The 24,946-nt window shown below is 56.7% G+C and overlaps 1 protein-coding gene and 2 pseudogenes across 3 annotated transcripts; 1 reads left to right on the top strand and 2 right to left on the bottom strand.

Moving 5' to 3' along the window:
- Positions 1-2,259: 2,259 nt before the first annotated feature.
- LOC310910193 (NACHT, LRR and PYD domains-containing protein 3-like) lies at positions 2,260-11,606 on the bottom strand (annotated as a pseudogene). Its single transcript has 7 exons — positions 11,252-11,606; positions 9,890-10,633; positions 3,914-4,466; positions 3,205-3,367; positions 2,819-2,991; positions 2,524-2,694; positions 2,260-2,362 (listed from the first exon to the last, which is right to left on the bottom strand). The product of its transcript is annotated as an NACHT, LRR and PYD domains-containing protein 3-like (transcript).
- Positions 11,607-14,295: 2,689 nt separating this feature from the next.
- Positions 14,296-18,721, top strand: LOC310910192 (scavenger receptor cysteine-rich type 1 protein M130-like; the record flags this gene model as incomplete). Its single annotated transcript, XM_083862639.1, has 13 exons — positions 14,296-14,347; positions 14,419-14,739; positions 14,828-15,148; positions 15,223-15,525; positions 15,605-15,919; positions 16,035-16,454; positions 16,530-16,838; positions 16,924-17,295; positions 17,376-17,513; positions 17,651-17,746; positions 17,965-18,048; positions 18,281-18,421; positions 18,606-18,721. 13 exons carry the CDS (start codon positions 14,296-14,298, stop codon positions 18,719-18,721), a joined length of 2,988 nt encoding a protein of 995 aa, XP_083718765.1.
- An 868-nt stretch (positions 18,722-19,589) lies between these two features.
- LOC310910191 (NACHT, LRR and PYD domains-containing protein 3-like) lies at positions 19,590-23,789 on the bottom strand (annotated as a pseudogene). Its single transcript has 5 exons — positions 23,435-23,789; positions 21,648-22,819; positions 20,314-20,483; positions 19,928-20,100; positions 19,590-19,803 (listed from the first exon to the last, which is right to left on the bottom strand). The product of its transcript is annotated as an NACHT, LRR and PYD domains-containing protein 3-like (transcript).
- Positions 23,790-24,946: the final 1,157 nt, after the last annotated feature.

The raw sequence follows: 24,946 nt of genomic DNA, 5'->3' as shown, positions 1-24,946 counted from the left end.
CTGTCTGCAACCCCCCTTCAGGAAGTTGTAGAGAGTGATAAGGTCAGCTCTGAGTCTCCTTCTCTCCAGCCTAAATGACCCCAGCTCCCTCAATCATTCTTCATATGGCTTGTTTTCCAAGGCCCTCACTAGCCTTGTTGCCCTCCACTGGATGCACTGAAGCATCTCAGTGTCCTTCCTAAACGGAGGGGCCAGAACTGGACACAGCACTCGAGGTGTGGCCTGACCAGTGCTGAGTACAGGGGAAGAATGAGCTCCCTGCTCCTGCTGGCCACGCCATTCCTGATCCAGGCCGGGATGCCATTGCCCTCTTGGCCACCTGGGCACACTGCTGGCTCATGTTCAGCTGGCTGCTGACCAGAACCCCCAGCCCCCTTTCCTCCTGGGCACTGTCCAGCCACACGGTCCCCAGCCTATAACACTGCAGGGGGTTATTGTGGCCAAAGTGCAGGACTCGACACTTGGACATATCAAATTTCATCTTGTTAGACTCTGCCCATCCATCCAACCGTTCCAGGTCTCTCTGCAGAGCCATCCTATCTTCCAACAGATTGACACATGCTCCCAGCTTAGTGTTGTCTGCAAGTTTACTAATGAAAGATTCAACAGCCTCATCTATGTCATCAATGAAAATATTGAACAGAGCTGGTCCCAGCACAGACCCCAAGGGACACCACTGGTGACTGTCCCCAGCTGGATACAGCACTGTTCACCAGCACTCTCTGGGCCTGGCTGTGCAGCCAGTTCCTCACCCAGAGAAGAGTGCTCCTGTCCAAGCCATGGGCTGCCAGCTTATCCAGGAGTGTGCTGTGGGAGATAGTGTCAAAAGCCTGGCTGAAGTCCAAATAGACAACATAAACAGCCCTTCCTGCATCCACCAGGTGGGTCACTTGGTCATAAAAGGAGATCAGGTTGGTCAAACATGACCTCCCTCTCCTAAACCCGTGCTGGCTGGGCCAGAGAGGCTGGCTGTGGGAGCATCCGTGGACGGCAGGGAGAAGGAACTCTGCAGATCTGAGATATTCTAGAAACACGTGGTTTTATTTCAAGGGTGGTGGGTAAAGAGGGCCTGCTTTCAGCCACCAGCCTCGGCTGAAGCAAAGGCCCAAAGAGAAAGGGAGAGAGAGAGGGTATGAGGTAAGGGAGGAAAAAAGCTAAGAGGGGTAAGAGAGGTAAGAGTGAGGTAAGAGCCAGAGAGAGGTCAGAGTGAGAAAGGTAAGAGAGAGAGGACCTTGTTACAATACATTGTATCTCCTTTTGTGTTGAATATTGTAATTTACAGTGACCAACCGGCACAAGATACAAAACCTACAAGCTTTGCATGTAGCCTATGAGAACTACTATATTACCATATCATCTTATATTCTAAACTCTAAAGACAGCTTTTCTTATCTACTTTTCCCCTGATGCCTTGGCAGGGTGGAGAGGGGCTGCATTCTTGGGTCCTTTTGTTTTCTGTCCTTCAACCTAACTCCAGCTAATCGCTGTCTTCCTGCCTGCCATGCCTACATTTCAAAGCTGGCCTTCATTTCTATTTTCCTCACAGTTTTTACATCTCTAGTATTTCTTACTAGGCAATCATATCCATAAGCCCTTCCTGTCCCATCTTTCCCAAGAGCTTGCCAGCTGTAGGTGCTGCGTGATGACACTCAGTATAAACTGTTCCATTATCTTGCCAGGTACTGAGGTCAGGCTGACTGGTCTATAATTACTGGGATCCTCCCTCCCACCCTTTTTGTGAATGGGTGTCACACTGGCCAGTTTCCAATCACCCGGAGCTTCCCCAGTGAGCCAGGACTGATTGTAAATGCTGGAGAGTGGCTTTGCAAGCTCATCTGCCAGCTCCCTCATCACCCTGGGATGGATCCCATCTGGGCCCACAGATTTAGGAGTATCCAAGCATCTCAGCAGTTCTCTGACTGCCTCCTCTTGGATGCTGGGGGGACCATTCTGTTCCCTGACACCACCAAGCAAGCCAGGAGGACAGTTGTCCTGAAGGCAAGTTGTCATCCCACTGAAAACCGAGGCAAAGAAGGCATTAAGCACTTCTGCCTTCTCCTCAGATGCCGTTACTAAGTTCTCTCTCTCATCCAATAGAGAACAAGGGTTGGCCTTGCCTTTCCTTCTACCATTAATATATTTGTAGAACCGTTTTTTATTATCCTTTAGAGAAGTCGCCATTCTAGGTTCAAACAGAGCTTTGGCCTCCCTAATTTTTTTCCTACATGGTCAAGCAGCCCCCTTAAATACCTCCTGAAATCACACATCACGCTCCAGGAGGTTCCTAAACTTCAGGGAGGGCCACAGTTTCCGGAGGGTGTCCAGTTCCTGCAGCAGGGCCTGACTGAAGTCTGTGCTCAGCCTGGGCATGGAGGATGCAGGAAAAGAGGAGAAGGTGTTGGAGCTTGTGGGGAGGGAGGTGCTGAAGCAGCCGGGTTCCAGGTGTGGCCCTGCCTGTCCCGCAGCCTCTGCTCCCCAGCTCAGGGAATGCCGGGCATGGAAGGGGCCGTGGCAGGGCCCTCAGCCCAGGCTCTGCAGTAGCAGGTGGGATGCTGGAGCTGCTGGCAGAGCTGCAGGACGCCGGGGGCTCCCAGCTCGTTGTCACTCAGGTCCAGGCAGGTGAGACGGGGCCCCTGCAGCAGCTGCGTGGCCAGGGCTGGGCAGCAGGCACCCGACAGCCGGCAGCTCCCCAGGCTGTGGGAGCCAGGGGAAGAGGGAAGGAGGGCTTTGGCCTCGGCTTGCTGAGCTGCTGCAGGTGGGAAGGAGAAAGCTCTGGCTGGGAAGGAGGGAGCACTGGCCCATGTTGCAGCCCCTTTACCGCAGTGTCTGTAGAGGGCAGGCACAGTGCTGGAGGCCCTGACACAGCAGCTCCACGCTGGCATCGTGCAGCCCCGGGCTGAAGGACAAATCCAGCTCCTCCAGGCACGTGTTGGTGCTCAGCACACGGCAAGGTCCTCGCAGCAGGCGCTGGTGAGGCGGGAATAGCGCAGCCTGGTGGGAACCCCCGGGAAACACCCTCAGAGCCTCCCCAGTGCCCTCACTGCCCTCCCACCATGGTGGCAGTCCCCAGCCTAGTGCCATAACCATGGAGCTCCTTGGCCTGGAAGAGTGGGACAGAGGCACGATGCCACCCCGTGGGGTCCCTTTGGGGCACGTCCCCAGCTCCCAGGCCGGACATGCCCGAGGGATGCCGGGGGTGCTCACGGCAGGATGCGCAGGCGGCAGCCCGCAGCCCCTGACAGAGGAGGCGCACGCCGCTGTCACCCAGCGAGCTGTCACCCAGCTCCAGACGGGCCAGGCCAGGCTGCTCCGCCAGCGGCGCTGCCGGCTCCGTGCAGCAGCTCTGGGACAGCGGCACCGCTGCAGCCTGTGGGAGAGCACGGAGAACGGGGGCTCAGCACACCTCACCTGTGCTGGCTGCTCACCTGCCCACCAAACCTGAGGGACAACACCCACCCCGAGCAGAGCCTCCAGCGCACGGGAGGGCTCCTCTGGAGGGACCTTGGTGGTTGTGCAGATGTGAAGGACCTGGAGCATTGCTGCTGGAACCAGCCGGGAGATGGATGTGAGGTGAATCACAGGGTGCACTGAACTTTCCAGCGCCAGGGATTTCTTCTCCCTTTGTGAGGGAGAAGAGAGAAGGGGAGCCAGGGTAACAGGTGGGCACAGGGGGGCCTGGCCAGGTGGAGTCAAGAAGCTCCATCACCATCAATCCCACAGTGGGCAGTGGATGGAGGAGCCCATGTGTTCCTCATTCTCCCCAGGAGGAAGTAAATTCTCTGCTGAGGAACTAAACACCCAGGGAAAGGCCAAGCTGGTGTTGGGGAGGGAGGAGCTGAATCATCCTTTTTTCACAGAGGAAGAGAAATCTTTGCCCTTTTGGGTCATTCAAGTGGGGAGGAGCAGGACTTACCAGGGCACTGACTTGGCATCCAGCTCTGCCTGAGGATGCTGCCAGTGGAAGGGACATCCCTGGAGGGTGACACAGCCCAGCCCAGCCCAGGTCTGGATGCAGAAGGAAAGAGGCATCTGGTCTCCACAGGATCAGCTTGGGGTCTCGCTAGTCCAGGTTAGTGAAATGACTGAATGCACTTGGTGCAAAGCTCTTCTCGTTGGTCTCGAACAAGAAGTGCCCATGTCTGAAAGCTTCAGTGCTTGGCCAGGGTGGGAGAGGCCTCTGTGCCTCCCCTGAAGCCACTGCAGCAGCTCTTCCCTGGCTCGTGGTGAAATTCTGCACCCAGTGGTTTTGTCCATGTACTCTATGGCTTTCTGGCTGACAAGAGCAAAGAGGAATCTCACTGTGACATTCAAATCATTTCTGGACTTGTAGCTTTCTAAGTACTGATTTATATCCTTCTCAAGCCTCCCCAAGGTGCTGACCATTTCCCCATCATCCTCCAGAATGTAAAACATTGCTGCCAAAAATCCTGGAGGTGCAGGAGAGTGAAGGCAAAGACACTGCCATGCTCTTCTCCTTCCCCTGTTTTAGGGGTTAGGATTGTTCTCCTTTTTTTCTTCACTCTAAAGAATTTTTTTCCCCATATGTTATTTAGAAGACTAAGTATTGTGTGCTTAAGGATGCTTGACCAAAACAAAGAGGTGGCAGAAAGCTTGGAGGGGGGGATAACGCCAGTTTTGTGGCAGGCAATGGACAGAGCTGGAGGCAGCTTGGCTCTCTGGCTCTCGCCATTCGGAGATGGAGAGGACACGGCCAGGCTCCTGCTTGCTGCAGGAGGAGTTCACTGTCACCTGAATGTCCAGTGTTGGGAAATCTACCATCATCTGCTTGCATGTCTTGGAATTCTGAGCTCCTTTGTCTGCCCTGCTGGAGCTGGGCCAGCCCTGCCCCGCTGTCGCGGCTTCTTCAGCTCTGCTCCTCTTGCTACAGTGTGACTCTGCACCCCCCTGACTGCTGGGGCATCCTGTCCCTGCCTGCCGGGGACATCCTGCCATCCCAGCTGTTGTGGTTTGAAAGCAAAATGAGTGAGAGGCTCCAAGTCAGAAATACAATTTAATAAGAAAAAAGGTAAAAAGGTAAAAATAAAATAAATGCAATAACACAACGGACCACTGACAGAGTCAGAATGCGACCTGAGCAGGATGGTGGAAGCAGTCCAGATGTGGTGGTCTTCCTGAAGCAGTGATCCTGTAGCATGGTCTGGTAGCTCTGCTCCTCTGGGAATCCAGTAGGTAAGGGCTGCTTGTAGTGTCCCAAATCCTACCTTATATCCAGGTGAGAATGCTTGGCTCCTCCCCCTGGGCAGAGCATCTCACAATGGGATGATGAGTTGTGAAGTGGGTCCTTGATGGCCCATTAAACAGAGATAACTCCTGGAGGGAGTTACCTGGGAGTCATGGGCAGGGCGTTAATGGGCCATTAGCAGGAGACAGCCCAAAGGCAGGGGGCCTGGGAAATCACTGCCCCACCTGGTTTAACAGTTCATGAAGATGGTGATAGAAGAAATACTTTGTGTACATCCGTCACTGCAACCCAGGACACCAGCTCCCAGCCTGGGACTCTCCACTGTTCCAGCCTGGTGCTCTGAGGGTCCTGCAGGGGCAATGAGGCCAAACTGCCCCACCTGGGTTTTTGTGAAGCAAATCCCTCAAGGTTCTTGGTACTGTTTTGTTATTGACGCTGTAATTGTTGTTTTTGTTTGTTTCGTTATACATACTAGTAAAGAACTGCTATTTCTATCTCCCAATCTTTGCCTGAAAGCCTCTAACTGCAAATTTATAATTGGAAGAGGTGGTGGGAGAGGTGGTTTACATTCTCCATTCCAAGGGAAACTCCAGCTTTCCCTGGCAGATACGTGTCTTCCCAAACCAAGACAGATTTTGGTGCCTGTTATAAACGACGTAACCAAATTGATAATGAAAGCGGATTTCATTGGGATATTAAAATCGGTTTTGGAAAGCCACAATCAAAAACAGCGTCGAGCCTGGGGTTGGCGCTGGGTGAACCTAGATTCAGACTCTCTTGCTCTGAACCCCCTCTGTTCACAAATTCTGCCTTTGCAGGGCCCGTTTTTATACAGTTTTTCGACCGAACAGTGTTGGTTTTATTCTTTTGTCCTTCTTGTTCTTCTAACATATTCATGTAGATTCTTTTGTTGCTGCCGGTCTGTTGAAAAGGGTCTGTTGAATTTTTTTTGGGGGTAGAGATGAATACTTGATTCTTTTTACGGGGATCTGGCATTGGGATGTATGCCCTTGACGACGAAGATTGTCTTATCACATAGATAAGACCTTAGATGCATATCGGGTGCTCATCACCGGGGCCTTGTCGAGCCCATCCCCGGAGGAGACTCAGCTTCAATCAAAGCCACCATTTTCTATTGCAAATCGGTTCCTTCCCCATCGCCGCCTGTGGTTTTATAATTGCTGAAATCTTTAATTCTTAAGCAGGAATTATTTTATACCATATATCACAGCGATCACGGTAGGGCTTGAGGGCAATGAGGAAAGAAAAGAGAAAAAAGGAATAACGGATCTTGAGTAAACTAATATTTTCTTCTGTGTGTGCTGGATCTAAAAACCTCATTAGGCAGCATCATGTGGTCCAGCTTCCCCTGGTTAGGATGGCTCGTGGTTGTGGCTGTATTCCTCCCATTTGCAGGCCCCTATCTAAACACGGGCCCTATCACTAAGGCTGCTGTGGCTGTTATCCATTTTGTTTTCTGGGTAGATAAGGTGAGGCATTCATGGATTTTTAACTTCCTCTGGAAGGCAGGCACATGGCTACATGGCTACCACACACTAAGGGTATGTTTTTGGGGTTCCTTTAAGAATGGTACTTTCTGTGAGGAAATGACAGCAGGGGAAGTTTTGTCCCAGCCCTTTAACCAGTTCTTTGAAGGGTTTGAATTTCCTGTAGATACTAACCAAGTGTTGCTGATAGTCCCAGTCTATTTAGCTTTCAGAGATGAGGTGAGGTCAACTTGGATGACTGCACAGACACCTACCCCAGAGACTGGGGATACTTCTATGGAGTCTGACACTGCCCCAGAGACTGGGGATACTGCCCCACTGCCTGACACTGCCCCACAGACCAGGGATACTGCTATGGGGCCTGACACTGCCCCACAGAACAGGGATACCGCCCCACTGCCTGACACTGCCCCAGAGACTGGGGATACTGCCCACTGCCTGACACTGCCCCACAGACCATGGATACTGCCATGGGGCCTGACACTGCCCCACAGACCAGGGATACTGCCATGGGGCCTGAAACTGCCCCACAGAATAGGGATACTGCCATGGGGCCTGAAACTGCCCCACAGAATAGGGATGCTGGCCCACTGCCTGATCCTGCCCCACAGCCCACCTCAGAAATGAACCACCTGGATTGAGTGGGGGTTCTGGTGAAGGAGATGGGCCAGATGCTGAAGGAGCACATTTCCCCAGTGGTGGCCTCTTTAGCCTCATTAGCCCCAGCTGATGGGAAAACCTCCTCCAGCCCTGAAAAGGGAGAGTCTGAAGGTGCAGCAATGGAACCCACAGACATTACAACCGTCCAGATTCCAGCTGAACCACAGGGGCAGTCACAGCCAGCAGCAGTCACCCCTGTGGAAACAAAGAAGTACAAGATGAAATCAGAGCAGCCAGGTAATAAGGAGAAGAAAGGAGGGCCCTCACAACCCACAGGGGAACCAGAGCTTGAGATCATCACTGACTCTCTGTCGTATGAAAGTCTAAGTAATCTGCACAAAGATATTGTGCGACGGGGACGTGAGGCTTACACAGCCTGGTTACTTCAGGTCTGGGACCTTATGGGTACGGGGGTGCAACTGGATAGTAGTGAGGCAAGGAATTTGGGACCTTTGACCCACGACTCAGGTGTAAATCAGGTATTTGTAAGAGACCAGGCCCCCTTTCCCTCTGGGAGTGGCTTTTAAGGAGTAGAAGGGAGAGGTTTGTCCACCGAGACAAAGTGCAGGAGCACCATCATACAATGGACTGGAAGACCCTTGAGGAGGGGATCCAACAGCTGAGAGAAGTGGCAGTATTGGAGGTACTCTTTGGGAGGGGTGGACACCAGGATAATGACCCCAACAAGGTTTGATGCACAGGGCAGACGTTGTGGACGCTGGCAACTCATGGACCGTCTCCCTATGCCGCATTCATTGCCACAATTAATCCTGATACCAACCCAGAGACTGTGGGTTCTGCCGCCAACAAGCTCAGAAATGATGAGAGTATGATCAGTGACCCAATGCAGGCTCAAGTCTCTGCTGTGATTAAGGAACTCAAAGAGGAGATAAGGGAGGCGAGGGAGGAGATGAGGAGGAAGAGTTCCCATATGGCACCAGTGTGTGTCACAGGCCCCAGAGTCAGAGCTCAACGTCCCCCAGCTACAGAGAGGGTACACCCCACGAGCTGACCTGTGGTCCTTCCTGCATGACCACGGGGAAGACATGGGAAGGTGGGATGGGAAGCCCACTTCTGTCCTGGCAGCATGGCTGTGTGAGCTCAAGGAGAGAAACACTCACCGAGGGGGTTCATCTAAAATGAAGTAGCCTCAACCTCCCATGACTGAGTCACCAGGTATTACAGAAGTGAGGATACTGTGTTGGATCCCCTTGAAGGAACCTCTAGTGTGTATGCCCAGGAAGGGAATAATAACCAGTGCTAGAGGGGCCCTCCCTCTAGCCAGAAATAGGCATGGGAAAACCAGGTCTTTTGGACTGTGTGGATTCAATGGCCTGGCACATCAGAGCCACAGATATACAAAGCTTATGTCAATACTGGGGCAAGGGGACCTTAATGGCATCAGGACATGTGGGGGCAGAACAAATTTCCATTGCCAGGGTGACAGGGGGAATGACAGGAATTGACTCTGTTGGAAGCTGAGGTGGGCCTGACTGGGAAGAAGTGGTAGAATCATCCCATTGTGACTGGCCCAGAGTCCCCATTGTGACTGGCCCAGAGTCCCCATGTATTTTGGGCATAGACTTCCTCAGGAACGGCTATTCCAAAGACCCTAAGGGACTCAGATGGGCTTTTGGGATAGCTGCTGTGGAGGCAGAAGGCATTAAGCAATTGAACACCTTGCCTGGACTATCGGAGAAGCCATCTGCAGTAGAACTCCTGAAGGTAGAAGAGCAATGAGTACCTGTTGCCACCTGGACGGTGCACTGCCGGCAGGATCGGAGGCATCAAGACGCCGTGATCCCCATCCACAAGATGATCCATGAGCTGTAGAGCCAAGGGGTGTGAGACATAGATTTGAAAAATCCCTGCTAATCCTTTATAGTAGATTTAAGAACATGTACTGTATGTTAGGATGTATTCCAAGTAGTACTTTAGAATATATGAGATCACGTTTTAGAAGACACTTAGTGAACACTGAATGCTGTGTCTGTTACCCTTTTGCATATTTTTAAACACTACAAGTACCAGGAGACTTGGCCATAGTCAGAAGCAAAACTAGCCTAAACAGCAGAATAGCAGAGCTAAGGGTGCAGATAAAAAAAAGAACACAGATTCTAAGATGGTATGTTCCCTCACAAATGTGTCAAGAGAGCCAAAGCAGACACGGGAGGGATAAAGCTGAAGAGGTGAACGCCTGAAGACCAGCCAAAAGACCACCACAATGGACTGAGCATGGCCAGAAGGGGGTGGAAGTAATTACCATACCATGTGAAGATGGGCAGGGTCAGAGAATGAATATGGATGAAGGGGGACCATGGAATGTCATGCATGTGTAGAGACCATAGGGAATAACAAGGGGGGCAAGTTCCCTGGTGAGTATGCGTGTCTTTGGTGAAATTATTCCCCCACGCATCTCAACGTTAATGAATACATATCGCTCTAACAATTATTATTATTGTGGAGTTCTTTCCACCACGTTTCTGGGTGGTCAGCAAAACCTCTTCACCCTTCTTCTGTTTTCTCCTTCCCCGGGGATCCTTTTACTGAGGAAGAAAGGGAAGAAGACCTGGCTGGTCCAATCCACAGTCCTTGACTTCCTTCTCCTCAAAGACGACCTTGTGTTTCCACATACCCTCAGCAGCCAAGGAGGAAAGCTGGATGAGGAACTGCTGCAGTATCTGGGCGTTGTCCCTGTCCCTGTGCTTCAGTGATTGGGAGAGGTAGAACATCATCATCCCTGTGCTGGCTTTGGAGCATTCCAGGAGGTTTTTCTTCCCACAGAACTCTTGTTCCAGGATGGTGCAGATGGTCCAGATTCTGACAGGGATGACACACCAGCTCTAGAGGATCTCCTTGCCTGTAGCAAACCTGAAGGCCATGTCTGTTTTGCTGGGCTTCTGAAAATACCTGTGGAAATACTCCTCCCTCCTGGCTGCAGAAAATCCCAGGATCTCCATGGAATACTCACCCTTCAGGCTTCCTAGAACCGTTGGCCTCACGGTGATGAGCAAAGAGGCTTTGGGGAGCACTGTCTCCTTCAACAAACTCATCAGGCTGAGCTCCAGCAGCTTCACCTCCCTGGGGTCAGAGCTCAGCCCAGCTTTGGGCTGAACCAAGGAAAACCCCAGGGCCTGGAAGCCATCCAAGATGAACAGGATCCTCTTGTGCTCATCCAGGATTTTCCCAGCTGGCACTCGCAGGCCAGGACAGCGCTGTGGATCCAGGTCTGCCATGCTGGCTTCCATGGCAAGGACGATGGCTTTGCGTTGGAATCCTGGATTCTGGAAATTTCAGGCTTTCTGGGCTGAGGGGTGCTGACCCTCAGGCAGGCACTGCATTTGACTTGAGGCCTTGGAAGAGGCTTCTGAGATTTGTGATAGCACTGGGGTAGTGGGTGTGTTCTTGGAATGGTGTTGTGTGATCTCACAGGGTGTAAACCTAACTCTGGAATTTTGGTATATAGTAGTGTGTGGGGACGAAGTTGGAGGATTCAGGCTCCTGTGTGAGCTCTTCTTCCTCACCCTCTTCTTCCTTCTTCACGGATTTGGGTGGTTTTGTCTAACTGGGTGAAAGATGTCTGCATTGCGGACCTGGAATGGTCATGATTGGGTCAAAAGCATAAATAATATAGGTGTCACTTTGGTATTGGCTAATTATCTCCTAAATAGCCTTGGTAAAAGTTAGAAAGTCTCCATTTTGTCTTGTTTCTTTAAAATGAAAGCAAGTTGCAGCTCATGCTTCATGAGACTGTAAATACTGTAAATAGATAAGATATGATAAACAGCCAAGACCCAACTCGACTCTGCATTTCCTGTGTCTTTCATCCTGACCTCAGCTGAGATAAAGCAGGCAGAACTGTAACAGCTGTGCAGAAGACAAGGGCAGTCAGAGCAGAAGACCAAGTCAAAGTGGGTGCAGAGTGTCCCTTCTGTCCACTCCACCATCACCTTCCTGACCGTGGTTGTCTTCCCCATTCCCGGGGCCCCCAGCAGCACCACGGCCTGCGGGCTTTGCCCGTCTCTGCCAGGTTCAAACAGCGCCGTGGTGCCGGCGGTGGCTGCTCCGCTGCCGGCGCTGCCACATCCCTGGCCGGTTGCCACAGCTCCATCCTTGGCTCCGTGCTTGCTCCCAGGCTCCCTGGAGATGGTCAGGGTGGTGGAGTGGCTGTGGAAGGATGGGCTCTCCCTGGGACAGCTGCCCAGCTCCCTGTCCTGGCGGGACTCCCGCACCATGTGCTCTCTGCTGTCCCGCCTGTGCTCTGTGCCCATGAGGAGCAGGGTCAGTCCCCAGCCCAGACCAATTCCCCTCCAGCCCAGCCATGCTCCTGACACACCAGCAGCCACCTATTTCAAGGCTCAGTGCTTTCCTCAGTCTGGCTGGGGCACTAAGGACACAATTTGTGAGCATTTGGGCACTCTGGTCAGTTGGACATTCTTCTTCTGGCTCCTGATCCTGATCTAGCAACTCTTCTTTGATCATCCTCATCCCCCTGGAGCAAATGCAACTCTCCAGGGCTACCTGCAGCCTCTGAGTCATGCTGCAGGGGACAAAGGCACTGTCCCTGGGCTCCAGAACTGAGATTTCAGCAGAGACATCCTTAATCCACATCCCAAGAGGAAAGAATGTGCCCAGCTGCCTGCTGGAAAGTGCTGAGAGCACTGGGTGAGCTTTAGGGTCACTTCCAACACAAACCCTTCTGTGATTTTAAACAACATATTTATCGAGGAATTACAAGCACACATAATTGACTGCAGGGATGAGCTGGGTGGACAGAGTTGGTGAGTCTGACCCCAGCACAGGCTTCAACTAGGAGTGCCCCGGACTGAACTCAGAGCTCAGGCCCCAGCAAGGAAGCCCGGACGGCTACGACGATGTCCTGGATGTGCCGCAGGAGGCCCCCGCTGCCAGCACTGGGGACATCTCCCAGGGAGTGTCACAGCCCAGGTGGATCAGTGTCCTCCCCAGAGGTAAGAGGGCTCACAGCTGCCCTGTCCCCTCTGCAGAGCCACTCCCTGGCAGGGTTTGGCTGTGGGGAAGGGCAGGGACCCAGCAGCAGATCCATGGGTGCTGTGGTCAGAGCCCAGGTGGGGTGTGTGAGAGGGGACATGGAGCTGCCTGTCCCCTCAGGCACCTTTCTGTGCTCTCTCCAAGGTGGGATCTGCTCCCCTCCAGGTCCCACAGGAGCAGCCAGTGACCTCTCAGAGCAACCCCTGCCACACACAGACTATGATGATGTTGGCAGCAGCACCCTGGGGACGTTGCCATGAGGATGGCCTGGCCATGTCCCAGCCCTGGGGACACGTGTGTGGCAGTGTGGTGGGGCCCTGTCCCCAGGAAGGGGTGGCCCTGCCCAAAGAGGTCACCCCTCCCTGCCCAGCGCTGCAGGAAAACAGCTCCTGTGTAGGGATTTTAGGGATTGTCTTTGATTTCAGTGTGAATTTCCCTTTTTTCCTATTAAAACCCAAACTGGTCAGAGATTCTTTCCCAGGTCAGGGACCTCACTCTGGTGCTGGCACCTTTATACTGGGTATATCACTCATCCCCTTGGGGATGTGATGCAGGATCTGGATGCACAGACACCTCCTTGAAAGGTGGACTGAGGGGGAAGAGATTGCTGGGATTGTCTGCAGGGTGTTTATTTGGCACTGCCGAATGCTCACAACTGTTCCCAGAAACTCCGAGGGGATAAGGGAGAGGGCAGGAACCGGAACTCTGCAGATGCAGCAGGATCTCCAGTGTGTGCCCCACAGGTGGGGCAGGCTCAGACCCAGTGTCAGCAGTGAGAGCTGGGCTGGGAATGGCTGTGGTTGTTGGAAGGACTTCTCCTAAAGGAGCGGAGGTCTCTTGTTGGAGGGGAGTGCCTTCCTGTCCCCCGGCAGGGCCCTGCGGATGAAGGGCAGCCTGACCTTGGCCCAATTCCTTTACCTTGGAATCTCCTGGAGGCACCACCTGGGGCTCTTCCTGTGCTCCTGGGGCAGCGCAAAGTGGATTTAAGGATGGAAACACCTGCCACTGTGCCATGGGAAACCTGGGGTGGAACGGATGAGGAAACATGGTGTGGATGTGGGAATGAGTGTTTGGGGAAGCTGCGGGGCCAGCGTGGGTCACAGGAGCCGCAGCTGTGAAGGGGGGCCGGGGCCAGGAGTGGAAGCTGATTCCTGCCTTGGGATCGTGCTGACAGAGAGTGTGGTGAAGGGTGAGGGTGGTTCAGTTTGCAGAAGTGCTCGGCTGCCGAGCTGGAGGGGCACAGAGCGGCGGGGCAGGCGCGGCGTTATCCGCGGCGTTATCGGCGGCAGCGCAGGTGTCGGGAGCCGCGTGCGGTCGATGGCGATGCCGGGAGCCGCCGGGGGGTAACCGCCTCCTTCCTGCCCTGGCGGCGAGGCGAGCGCGGGGCCACAGCTGCGGCAGCAGCGCCATGTGCCAGCGCCGCCGCGAGGGCCCGGGGACCCGGCACCTGCCAGCCCCGAGCGGAGCCCGGGGCTGCTGCCGCCCCCCGTGGGGGAGGGGAGCTCCCCAAAAATGGGGGCTTGGAGCTTTGCCGGTGCCCGAGGCAGAGGTGGCCCCGCGGATGCTGTTGCTGGGCTTTGGGGGGAAGGCCGTCCCCATCGGGACGGCTCTTGGCAGGCTCCAGCAGCAGAGCTGTAGGCACGGGGGGTAGAGGAAGGGCCCCCGCAGCCCAGGTGCCGAGGGGGGGCTGTCTCCCCCCGGGGACATCCGGGTGGCAGCCCACTGTGGCGAGGAGGTGTGTGACGCCAGAAGCGCAGCCGAGGCTCATATTTGGGCAGGGAGCAGGTTATTGGAGGCGGCGGCCCCGCAGCCGGGAGATGAGGCACCTGATAAAGGCTGCCCTGGTGCCGCTGCCTGCAGTGGCTCGGCTGGAGGCGAGACGTGTCCCGGCCGCGCTGGGTCGGGGCCGGTGGCATGGGGCCGCTGGCGGCGCTGGGGCTGCTGCTGTGCGTGTGGCTGTGTGCGGGTGAGTGCCGGGCGGGCGGGAGCGCGGCCCGTGGCGGTGCCGGGCCCGGCTCAGCGGGCTCCGTGCCGCAGGCTCCGGGGAGCTGCGTCTGGTGGGCGGCGGCGGGCGCTGTGCCGGGCGTGTGGAGGTGAAGCATGATGGTGAGTGGGGCTCCGTGTGCGTCTTCGACTTCGACTGGGAAGCCCGTTGGGCCTCCGTGGTGTGCCGGCAGCTGGGCTGTGGCCGGGTGGCCAAGGCGTCCCCGTACGCCCCATTCGGTCAGGGCAAAGGGCGGATCTGGCTGCAGCCCTTCTTCTGCCGAGGCACCGAGGATGCGCTGCAGGAGTGTCCGCACTTCGGATGGGGCCGGCACTTCTGCGGCCACGAGCGGGATGCGGGGGTGACCTGCACAGGTGAGGGGACACGCTGGCCGTGCTGGGACAGGCACCTTGTGCTGCTGCATCCCGGGCAGGGCTGAGCCGTGCCGGTGTCCCGGTGCAGATGCCGTGGAGCTGAGGCTGGCAGGCGGTGACAGTCCCTGTGCCGGGAGGGTGGAAGTGAAGCTGCAGGGACAATGGGGATCGGTGTCAGAAGACGACTGGGACATGGAGGAGGCCGAGGTGGTTTGCCAGCAGCTGGGCTGTGGCTCGGCTTCCTGTGCCTACTCTGCCCTCGAGCGCTTTGGTGCAGGAGAGGGGCCCGTCAGTCTGGCCCTGGTGGACTGTGATGGGTTTGAGGCCACGCTCTGGGACTGCGAGATCCGTGGCTGGGGCCCCTATAACGGCCTCCTCCATGACTATGACACTGCCGTTGTCTGCCAAGGTAGGAGCTGGACTGTGGGGGGACACGGCTGTTCATGCACAAGCCTTGACACTGACCCTGTGCTGCTCCCGCAGGCTTTTCCCGGCTGGTCGGAGGCGATGGAGCCTGCGCCGGGCAGCTGGAGGTGCGGCAGGGCCGGGCCTGGGTCGGCGTGTGCGAGGAGGAGGTGGACATGAAGGTGGCGCAGGTGGTGTGCAGGGAGCTGGGCTGTGGGGCGGCGCTGGGCATCGCCGGCAGTGGCCGATTTGCGGCGGGATCGGGATCGCTGTGGGACGGGGGCTTCCAGTGCAATGGCACGGAGCCCCTCCTCAGTGCCTGTGCCCGGCGTCCGCCCCGCAGCCAGGGCTGCAGCGGCGCCGCGGGCCTCATCTGCTCCCGTAAGTGCCGGGGCCAGCGGGGCGGGGGCTCTTGGGGTTCCCTGCACAATCCCCCTTCTTATTGCCCTTCCTGCCACAGCCTACACGGGCTTCCGGCTGGGGAACAGCAGCTCGGGATGCAGCGGGCGGGTGGAGGCGGCAGTGAGGGGGACGTGGGGGTCGGTGTGCGCCGCCGAGTGGGACCTGCCCGATGCCCACGTCCTGTGCCGCCACCTGGGCTGCGGCCGCGCCCTGAGCGTGCCCCCGGGAGGCTCCTTCGGCAGCGGGGAGGGGCCGCTGCGGCCGGACGCCTTGGGCTGCAGCGGGAGCGAGCGGCACCCGGGCCAGTGCCCCGTGGCCGTGCTGGGGAAGCCGCCGTGTGTCCCCGGAAACGCCGCGGCTGTCACCTGCTCAGGTGTGTAGGGCACCTGCGGGAGGAGCCTTAGGGGCTTTCGGGGCCCTCTCAAGAATTCCAGTGAGAAGATGCAGGGATATTTTGTGATGACGGGCTGCGTCTGGCCATTTTCCAGGGATTGTGGAGTCCCTGCGGCTGGTGGAGGGTGAGACCCGGTGCGATGGGTGGCTGGAGGTGGCCATAGACACCGGGACCTGGCGCCGAGTGCCCGCAGAGCTTTTGTTCATACAGAATTTCAGCAATGTGTGCTGGGAGCTGGACTGTGGAGGACTGGACAAGAGTCATGGAGTCTCTGGTAACCTCAGGCTGTCGGAGGTCAACGAGACGGAGAAAGCTGTTATGAAAAGGGTGATTGAAACCATCCACGGGATAACAACAGAACTGACAACTACAGCTGTAAATCCAATTTTTAATCAATCATTCTCATTAGAGTATGAACATGAGTATGAGTTTCAGTATGTGTATGACTATGATAAAGATATTAAGTACACTGCACCAGCTGGCATCTCTCAAGGGGCATCCGTGGTCTGCTCAGGTGAGTGTCCCTATAAAGGTGAGAGGTGATGGTGCCCCAGGCAGCCAGCCCAGCCCTTTCCTTCCACGCCCACAGGCAGCCGGCGGGTGAGGCTGGTGGGGAGCTCTGGGCGCTGTGCCGGGCGTGTGGAGGTCTATTCCGGTGGCAGCTGGAGCAGCGTCTGCCAGGAAGGCTGGGAGCTGCAGGACGCTGCCGTTGTGTGCCGTGAGCTGGGCTGTGGCAGGGCACTGGAGGCGCCGAGCTCGGCGCGCTTCGGTCCCGGCCCGGGGCCGCTGTGGCCGTCCATCCCCGAGTGCTCCGGGGCCGAGGAGTCTCTCTGGGAATGCGGGCGCTGGGAAAAGCGCGAGTGCGTTGGCGGCGGCGGGGCAGGGGCCGTGTGCTCAGGTCAGTGGCGGCCACTGGGGGCAGAGGCCGGCAGAAGGCCCGGGGGGTCGGTGGCCGTGCCGTGACCCCCCTGCACCCCTTGCAGAGCATCTCTCCGTGCGGCTGGCAGGCGGCGGCGGGCGCTGCCGCGGGTTCCTGGAGGTGTCCCACAAGGGCACCTGGGGCCGCGTGTGCGCCAACGGCACCAGCCCCGGCACCGGCGCCGCCGTCTGCCGCCAGCTGGGCTGTGGGCACCGGGGCTGGCTGTCGGCCGTCCCCGCCCAGCAGCCGTCCCGTGCCTGGCTGGCCTGGCTGGGCTGCGAGGACGGGGCCCGCTCGCTCTGGGGGTGCCCCTCGGCACCCTGGCACCTGCAGAGCTGCGGCCCTGGCGGGGACGCCCACGTGGCTTGTGAGGAGGACAGGGATGGCGTCACTGAGACAGACACTACCCCGTATCCGGAGGGTGCCAGCAGCACAGGTAGCTCTGCCTGTTCCTGCATTCCCCATGCCAGGATGGCTGGGATCCCCTGCTCTCACTGCCTGAATGTGTCCCCGAAGGTTTTCCCATCAGAACCACCGTGGCAGTGGCTGTGGGGACTGTGCCTGTGCCAACTGTGCTGTGTGTGGTGCTGGGGACGCTGCTGTGCCTGTCCCTGGGAGCCCTGGCTGTGCTGCTGTGCCGTGCCCGGCGCCAAGGTGGGTCCTGGTGGGTAGAGGCAGGGAGAGACCTAGTTTGGGGGTCCAAGGGCTCCTATCATGCATAACAGCTTACACAGTGAGTAGTGATGATCCCAGTGTCCAGGGCCCCAGGTGAGTGCTGCCTGTTGTTCCAGGCCCTGGCAGAGCTGCAGATGCCATCTCCAATGCTGTCTATGAGGAGCTGGACTACACCGCAATGCCTGAGTACCAAGACGTGCTCAGTCGCTCAGGTAGGTGCAGCCCTTGCGCCCCAGCTCTGTCTGGAGTGAAGGCTCTGCCTGACAGCCCTACGGCAGCTCTGGGTCTTGGTGACCCAGTAATGGTTCCTCTCTAAGGGCTGTGGATGGCCCCTCAGTACTACGGCACCCCGGTCTGCAGTGTGAAGTTCTGTTACCTGTGGTGCTGCTTGAGGCCATCTCCCCCCGATGTCCCTGTTTGTCCCCTGCAGGTTCCCTGTCAGAGGGATCGCTCCAGAAGCTGCCCTATTACACCGGGGACAGCGTGGAGGGGAGTGACACCGAGGCAGCCCCAGGTAAGGCCACAGGGCAGGGACCCAGCGGGGAGCAGGAGGACAGAGGACACAGCTGGGCTGGGGAGCTGAGGGGACAAGTCCTCCCCTTGTTGTTGTGCAGGGAAGCATCACCTTTCCCTGCGGGAGCCAAGGGCCTCCAGCACATGCCCAGTGGCAAGGCCGTAGGGGATGGCAGAGGCAGAGCCCTGCCAGGGCTGCTGGTCACTGCCATGGAGCCCTGTGCCTGTCCCAGATCCCCCTGCCCGGCCCCAGCAAGTAACCCCAGACGGCTACGACGATGTCCTGGATGTGCCGCAGGAGGCCCCCGCTGCCAGCACTGGGGACATCTCCGAGAGGATGTCACAGCCCAGGTGGATCAGTGTCCTCCCCAGAGGTAAGAGGGCTCACAGCTGCCCTGTCCCCTCTGCAGAGCCACTCCCTGGCAGGCTTTGTCTGTGGGGAAGGGCAGGGACCCAGCAGCAGATCCATGGGTTCTGTGGCGATACTCCAGGTGGGGTGTGTGAGAGGGGACATGGAGCTGCCTGTCCCCTCAGGCACCTTTCTGTGCTGTCCCCAAGGTGGGATCTGCTCCCCTCCAGGTCTCCCAGGAGCATCCAGTGACCTCCCAGAACAGCCCCTGGCACACATGGACTATGATGATGTTGGCAGCAGCACCCTGGGGACGTTGCCATGAGGATGGCCTGGCCATGTCCCAGCCCTGGGGACACGTGTGTGGCAGTGTGGTTGGGCCCTGTCCCCTGGAAGGAGTGGCCCTGCCCACCCCTTCCTGTGCAGCACTGAAGGAAAAAAGCTCCAGTGTAGGGATTGTCTTTGGTTTCTGTGTGAATTTCCCTTTTTTCTTATTAAAACCCAAACTGGTCAGAGACTCTTTCCCAGGTTTGGGACATCACTCCACCTCTGGAACCTCTATACCACATATATCAGTCATATCCTTGGGGATGTGATGCAGTAACTGAAAGCACAGACATATCCAAATACACGGTTGCATGAGGAGGAAGAGCACATGGAGATTGCTGGGATTGTCTGCAGGGCATTTATTTGGCACTGCCAAATGCTCACAAGTGTTCCCAGCAACTCTGAGGGGAAAAGGGAGAGGGCAGGACCCAGAACTCTGCCCACCTGCAGATGCAGCAGGATCTCCTGTGTGTGCCCCAGGGGTGGGGCAGGCTCAGACCCAGTGGCAGCAGTGAGAGCTGGGCTGGGAATGGCTCTGGTTGTTGGAAGGAATTTTTCTGAAAGAGGAGAAGTTTCGTGAATGAGGGGAGTGCTTTCCTACCCCCTGCCAGGACCCCGTGGTGGCAGGGCAGCCGGGCCATGGTCCCTGCCTGTGGCACATCCATGCTCCAGGAAGTTCCCGATGTTCAGGGCGGGCTACATTTCCAGTTCCTACAGCAGGGTCTGGCTGACACTGTCTGTGCTCAGCCTGGGCATGGAGGATGCAGGAAAAGAGGAGAAGGTGTTGGAGCTTGTGGGGAGGGAGGTGCTGAAGCAGCCGGGTTCCAGGTGTGGCCCTGCCTGTCCCGCAGCCTCTGCTCCCCAGCTCAGAGAATGCCGGGCATGGAAGGGGCCGTGGCAGGGCCCTCAGCCCAGGCTCTGCAGTAGCAGGTGGGATGCTGGAGCTGCTGGCAGAGCTGCAGGACGCCGGGGGCTCCCAGCTCGTTGTCACTCAGGTCCAGGCAGGTGAGACGGGGCCCCTGCAGCAGCTGCGTGGCCAGGGCTGGGCAGCAGGCACCCGACAGCCGGCAGCTCCCCAGGCTGTGGGAGCCAGGGGAACAGGGAAGGAGGGCTTTGGCCTCGGCTTGCTGAGCTGCTGCAGGTGGGAAGGAGAAAGCTCTGCCTGGGAAGGAGGGAGCACTGGCCCATGTCGCAGCCCCTTTACCGCAGTGTCTGTAGAGGGCAGGCACAGTGCTGGAGGCCCTGACACAGCAGCTCCACGCTGGCATCGTGCAGCCCCAGGCTGAAGGACAAATCCAGCTCCTCCAGGCACGTGTTGGTGCTCAGCACACGGCAAGGTCCTCGCAGCAGGCGCTGGTGATGCGGGAATAGCGCAGCCTGGTGGGAACCCCCGGGAAACACCCTCAGAGCCTCCCCAGTGCCCTCACTGCCCTCCCACCATGGTGGCAGTCCCCAGCCTAGAGCCATAACCATGGAGCTCCTTGGCCTGGAAGAGTGGGACAGAGGCACAATGCCACCCCACGGGGTCCCTTTGGGGCACGTCCCCAGCTCCCAGGCCGGAGATGCCCGAGGGATGCCGGGGGTGCTCACGGCAGGACCCGCAGGCGGCAGCCCGCAGTCCGCAGCCCCTGACAGAGGAGGCGCACGCCGCTGTCACCCAGCGAGCTGTCACCCAGCTCCAGACGGGCCAGGCCAGGCTGCTCCGCCAGCGGCGCTGCCGGCTCCGTGCAGCAGCTCTGGGACAGCGGCACCGCTGCAGCCTGTGGGAGAGCACGGAGAACGGGGGCTCAGCACACCTCCCCTGTGCTGGCTGCTCAGCTGCCCACCAAACCTGAGGGACAACACCCACCCCGAGCAGAGCCTCCAGTGCACGGGAGGGCTCCTCCGGAGGGACCTTGCTGGTTGTGCAGATGTGGAGGGCCTGGAGCATTGCTGCTGCAACCAGCCGGGAGATGGATGTGAGGTGAATCACAGGGTGCACTGAACATTCCAGCACCAGGAATTTCCCTTTGTGAGGGAGAAGGCAGACAGGAAGCCAGAGTGACATGTGGGCACAGGGGGGCCTGGCCAGGTGGAGCCAAGAAGCTCCATCACCATCAATCCCACAGTGGGCAGTGGATGGAGAAGCCCATGTGTTCCTCATTCTCCCCAGGAGGAAGTAAATTCTCTGCTGAGGAACTAAACACACAGGGAAAGGCCCAGCTGGTGTTGGGGAGGGAGGAGCTGAATCATCCTTTTTTTGCAGAGGAATAGAAATCTTTGCCCTTTTGGGTCATTCAAGTGGGGAGGAGCTGGACATACCAGGGCACTGACTTGGCATCCAGCTCTGCCTGAGGATGCTGCCAGTGGAAAGAGCATCCCTGGAGGGTGACACAGCCCAGCCCAGCCCAGGTCTGGATGCAGAAGGAAAAAGCCATCTGGTCATACAGAGTCATGAAAGTTCCTGGGGTCTGGCCCAGACTATCATGGCCCTTTGTGTTTCCCTGGGACTCAGCCCCTCAGTGATTTGATTGGAGAGAGACAGCTTTGAACCAGTTGTCCCAAAAGTACTTTTAATAATACCAAAATAAGAAACAATAAGACCTCCACTGTGTTGGACCAAACTGGCCAAGGCAATACAAGGGGCAAAAGGCATGAGGAGAAGGGTCATGTCTAGGGGCAGAGAGAGGTAGTTTTACACTCTGGTGTGGGTGGGGAGTTTCAGTGGGGTGTGAGGGGAGGGTCAGACAATGGGGAACAGTGATTCGAAATATTACATTTCTGCATGAAAAATCAACCCATGATAACACAGAGAACTGAGAACTTTCTGGTAACAATTACCATAGAGAGTATGTCAATCAGCCTTGTGTAATGGCACTAAGAATGGAGTTTCCCAAAGCATTTTTCCAGGGTTCTCATTTTTTCGAGGGGAAACTGCTCTCCACAGGGTCAGCTTGCTATCTTATAAGTCTAGGTCAGTGAAATGACCCAATGCACTTGGTGCAAAGCTCTTCTCGTTGGTCTCGAACAAGAAGTGCCCATGTCTGAAAGCTTCAGTGCTTGGCCAGGGTGGGAGAGGCCTCTGTGCCTCCCCTGAAGCCACTGCAGCAGCTCTTCCCTGGCTTGTGGTGAAATTCTGCACCCAGTGGGTTTGTCCATGTACTCTGTGGCTTTCTGGCTGACCAGAGCAAAGAGGAACCTCACTGTGACATTCAAATCCTTTCTGGACTTGTTGTTGCTTTCTAAGTACTGATTTACATCCTTCTCAAGCCTCCCCAAGGTGCTGACCATGTCCCCATCATCCTCCAGAATGTAAAACATTGCTGCCAAAAAGTCCTGGAGGTGCAGGTGAGTGAAGGCATAGACAGAGCCATGGTCTTCTCCTTCCCCTGGGATCTTTTCACTGAGGATGAAGGGGAGAAGACCTGGCTGGTCCAAGCCACAATTCTTGATTTCCTTCTCCTCAAAGAGGACCTTGTGTCTCCAGACACCCTCAGCGGCCAAGGAGCAAAGTGGGAGTAGGAACTGCTGCAGTATCTGGGCGTTGTCCCTGTCCCTGTGCTTCAGTGATTGGGAGAGGTAGAACATCATCATCCCTGTGCTGGCTTTGGAGCACTACAGCAGGTTTTTCTTCCCACAGAGCTCTTGTTCCAGGATGGTGCAGATGGTCCAGCTCATGACAGGGATGACACACCAGCTCTAGAGGATCTCGTTGCCTGTGGCAAATCTGTAGGCCATGTCTGTTTTGCTGGGCTTCTCAAAATACCTGTGGAAATACTCCCCCCTCCTGGCTGCAGAAAATCCCAGGATCTCCATGGAATACTCACCCTTCAGGATTCCTAGAGCCGTTGGCCTCACGGTGATGAGCAAAGAGGTTTGTGGAGCACTGTCTCCTTCAACAAACTCATCAGGCTGAGCTCCAGCAGCTTCACCTCCCTGGGGTCAGAGCTCAGCCCAGCTTTGGGCTGAACCAAGGAAAGCCCCAGGGCCTGGAAGCCATCCAAAATGAACAGGATCCTCTTGTGGTCATCCAGGATTTTCCCAGCTGGCACTCGCAGGCCAGGACAGCGATGTGGATCCATGTCTGCCACGCTGGCTTCCATGGCAAGGACGATGGCTTTGTGTTGGAACCCTGGATTGTGGAAATTTCAGGCTTTCTGGGCTGAGGGGTGCTGACCCTCAGGCAGGCACTGCATTTAACTTGAGGCCTTGGAAGAGGCTTCTGAGATTTGTGATAGCACTGGGGTAGTGGGTGTGTTCTTGGAATGGTGTTGTGTGATCTCACAGGGTGAAAACCTAACTCTGGAATTTTGGTATATAGTAGTGTGTGGGGACCAAGTTGGAGGATTCAGGCTGCTGTGTGTGTTCTTCTTCACCTTCTTCCTTCTTCTTCATGGATTTGGGTGGTTTTGTCTAACTGGGTGAAAGATGTCTGCATTGCAGACCTGGAATGGTCATGATTGGGTCAGAAGCATAAATAATATAGGTGTCACTTTGGTATTGGCTAATTATCTCCTAAATAGCCTTGGTAAAAGTTAGAAAGTCTCCATTTTGTCTTGTTTCTTTAAAATGAAAGCAAGTTGAAGCTCCTGCTTCATGAGACTGTAAATACTGTAAATAGATAAGATATGATAAACAACCAAGACCCAACTCGACTCTACGTTTCCTGTGTCTTTCATCCTGACCTCAGCTGAGATAAAGCAGGCAGAACTGTAACAGCTGTGCAGAAGACAAGGGCAGTCAGAGCAGAAGACCAAGTCAAAGTGGGTGCAGAGTGTCCCTTCTGTCCACTCCACCATCACCTTCCTGACCGTGGTTGTCTTCCCCATCCCCAGGGCCCCCAGCAGCACCACGACCTGCGGGCTTTGCCCGTCTCTGCCAGGTTCAAACAGCGCCGTGGTGCCGGCGGTGGCTGCTCCGCTGCCGGCGCTGCCACATCCCTGGCCGGTTGCCACGGCTCCATCCTTGGCTCCGTGCTTGCTCCCAGGCTCCCTGGAGATGGTCAGGGTGGTGGAGTGGCTGTGGAAGGATGGGCTCTCCCTGGGACAGCTGCCCAGCTCCCTGTCCTGGCGGGACTCCCGCACCATGTGCTCTCTGCTGTCCCACCTGTGCTCTGTGCCCATGAGGAGCAGGGTCAGTCCCCAACCCAGACAAATTCCCCTCCAGCCCAGCCATGCTCCTGACACACCAGCAGCCACCTATTTCAAGGCTCAGTGCTTTCCTCAGTCTGGCTGGGGCACTGAGGACACAATTGGTGAGCATTTGGGCACTCTGGTCAGTTGGACATTCTTCTGGCTCCTGATCCTGATCTATCAACTCTTGTTTGATCGTCCTCATCCCCCTGGAGCAAATGCAACTCCCCAGGGCTACCTGCAGCCTCTGGCTCATGCTGCAGGGCACAAAGGCACTGTCCCTGGGCTCCAGAGCTCAGATCTCAGCACAGACATCCTTAATTCCCATCCCAAGAGGAAAGAATGTGCCCCGCTGTCTGCTGGAAAGGGCTGAGAGCACCGGGTGAGCTTAAAGGTCACTTCCAACACAAACCATTCTGTGATTTTAAACAACATATTTGTCGAGGAATTACAAGTGCAGGTAATTGACTGCAGGGATGAGCTGGGTGGACAGATTTGGTGAGTCTGACCCCAGCACAGGCTTCAACTAGGAGTGCCCAGGACTGAACTCAGAGCTCAGGCCCCAGCAAGGAAGCCCGGACGGCTACGACGATGTCCTGGATGTGCCGCAGGAGGCCCCAGCTGCCAGCACTGGGGACATCTCCCAGGGAGTGTCACAGCCCAAGTGGATCAGTGTCCTCCCCAGAGGTAAGAGGGCTCACAGCTGCCCTGTCCCCTCTGCAGAGCCACTCCCTGGCAGGGTTTGTCTGTGGGGAAGGGCAGGGACCCAGCAGCAGATCCATGGGTGCTGTGGTCAGAGCCCAGGTGGGGTGTGTGAGAGGGGACATGGAGCTGCCTGTCCCCTCAGGCACCTTTCTGTGCTCTCTCCAAGGTGGGATCTGCTCCCCTCCAGGTCTCCCAGGAGCAACCAGTGACCCCTCAGAACAGCCCCTGGCACACACAGACTATGATGATGTTGGCAGCAGCACCCTGGGGACGTTGCCATGAGGATGGCCTGGCCATGTCACAGCTCTGGGGACACGTGTGTGGCAGTGTGGTGGGGCCCTGTCCCCAGGAAGGAGTGGCCCTGCCCACAGAGGTCACCCCTCCCTGCCCAGCGCTGCAGGAAGACA

Source organism: Zosterops lateralis, assembly GCF_965231275.1.
Source record: "Zosterops lateralis genome assembly, chromosome: 6".
Lineage (NCBI taxonomy): Eukaryota > Metazoa > Chordata > Aves > Passeriformes > Zosteropidae > Zosterops > Zosterops lateralis.
This window is presented reverse-complemented; position numbering and strand designations above follow the sequence as displayed.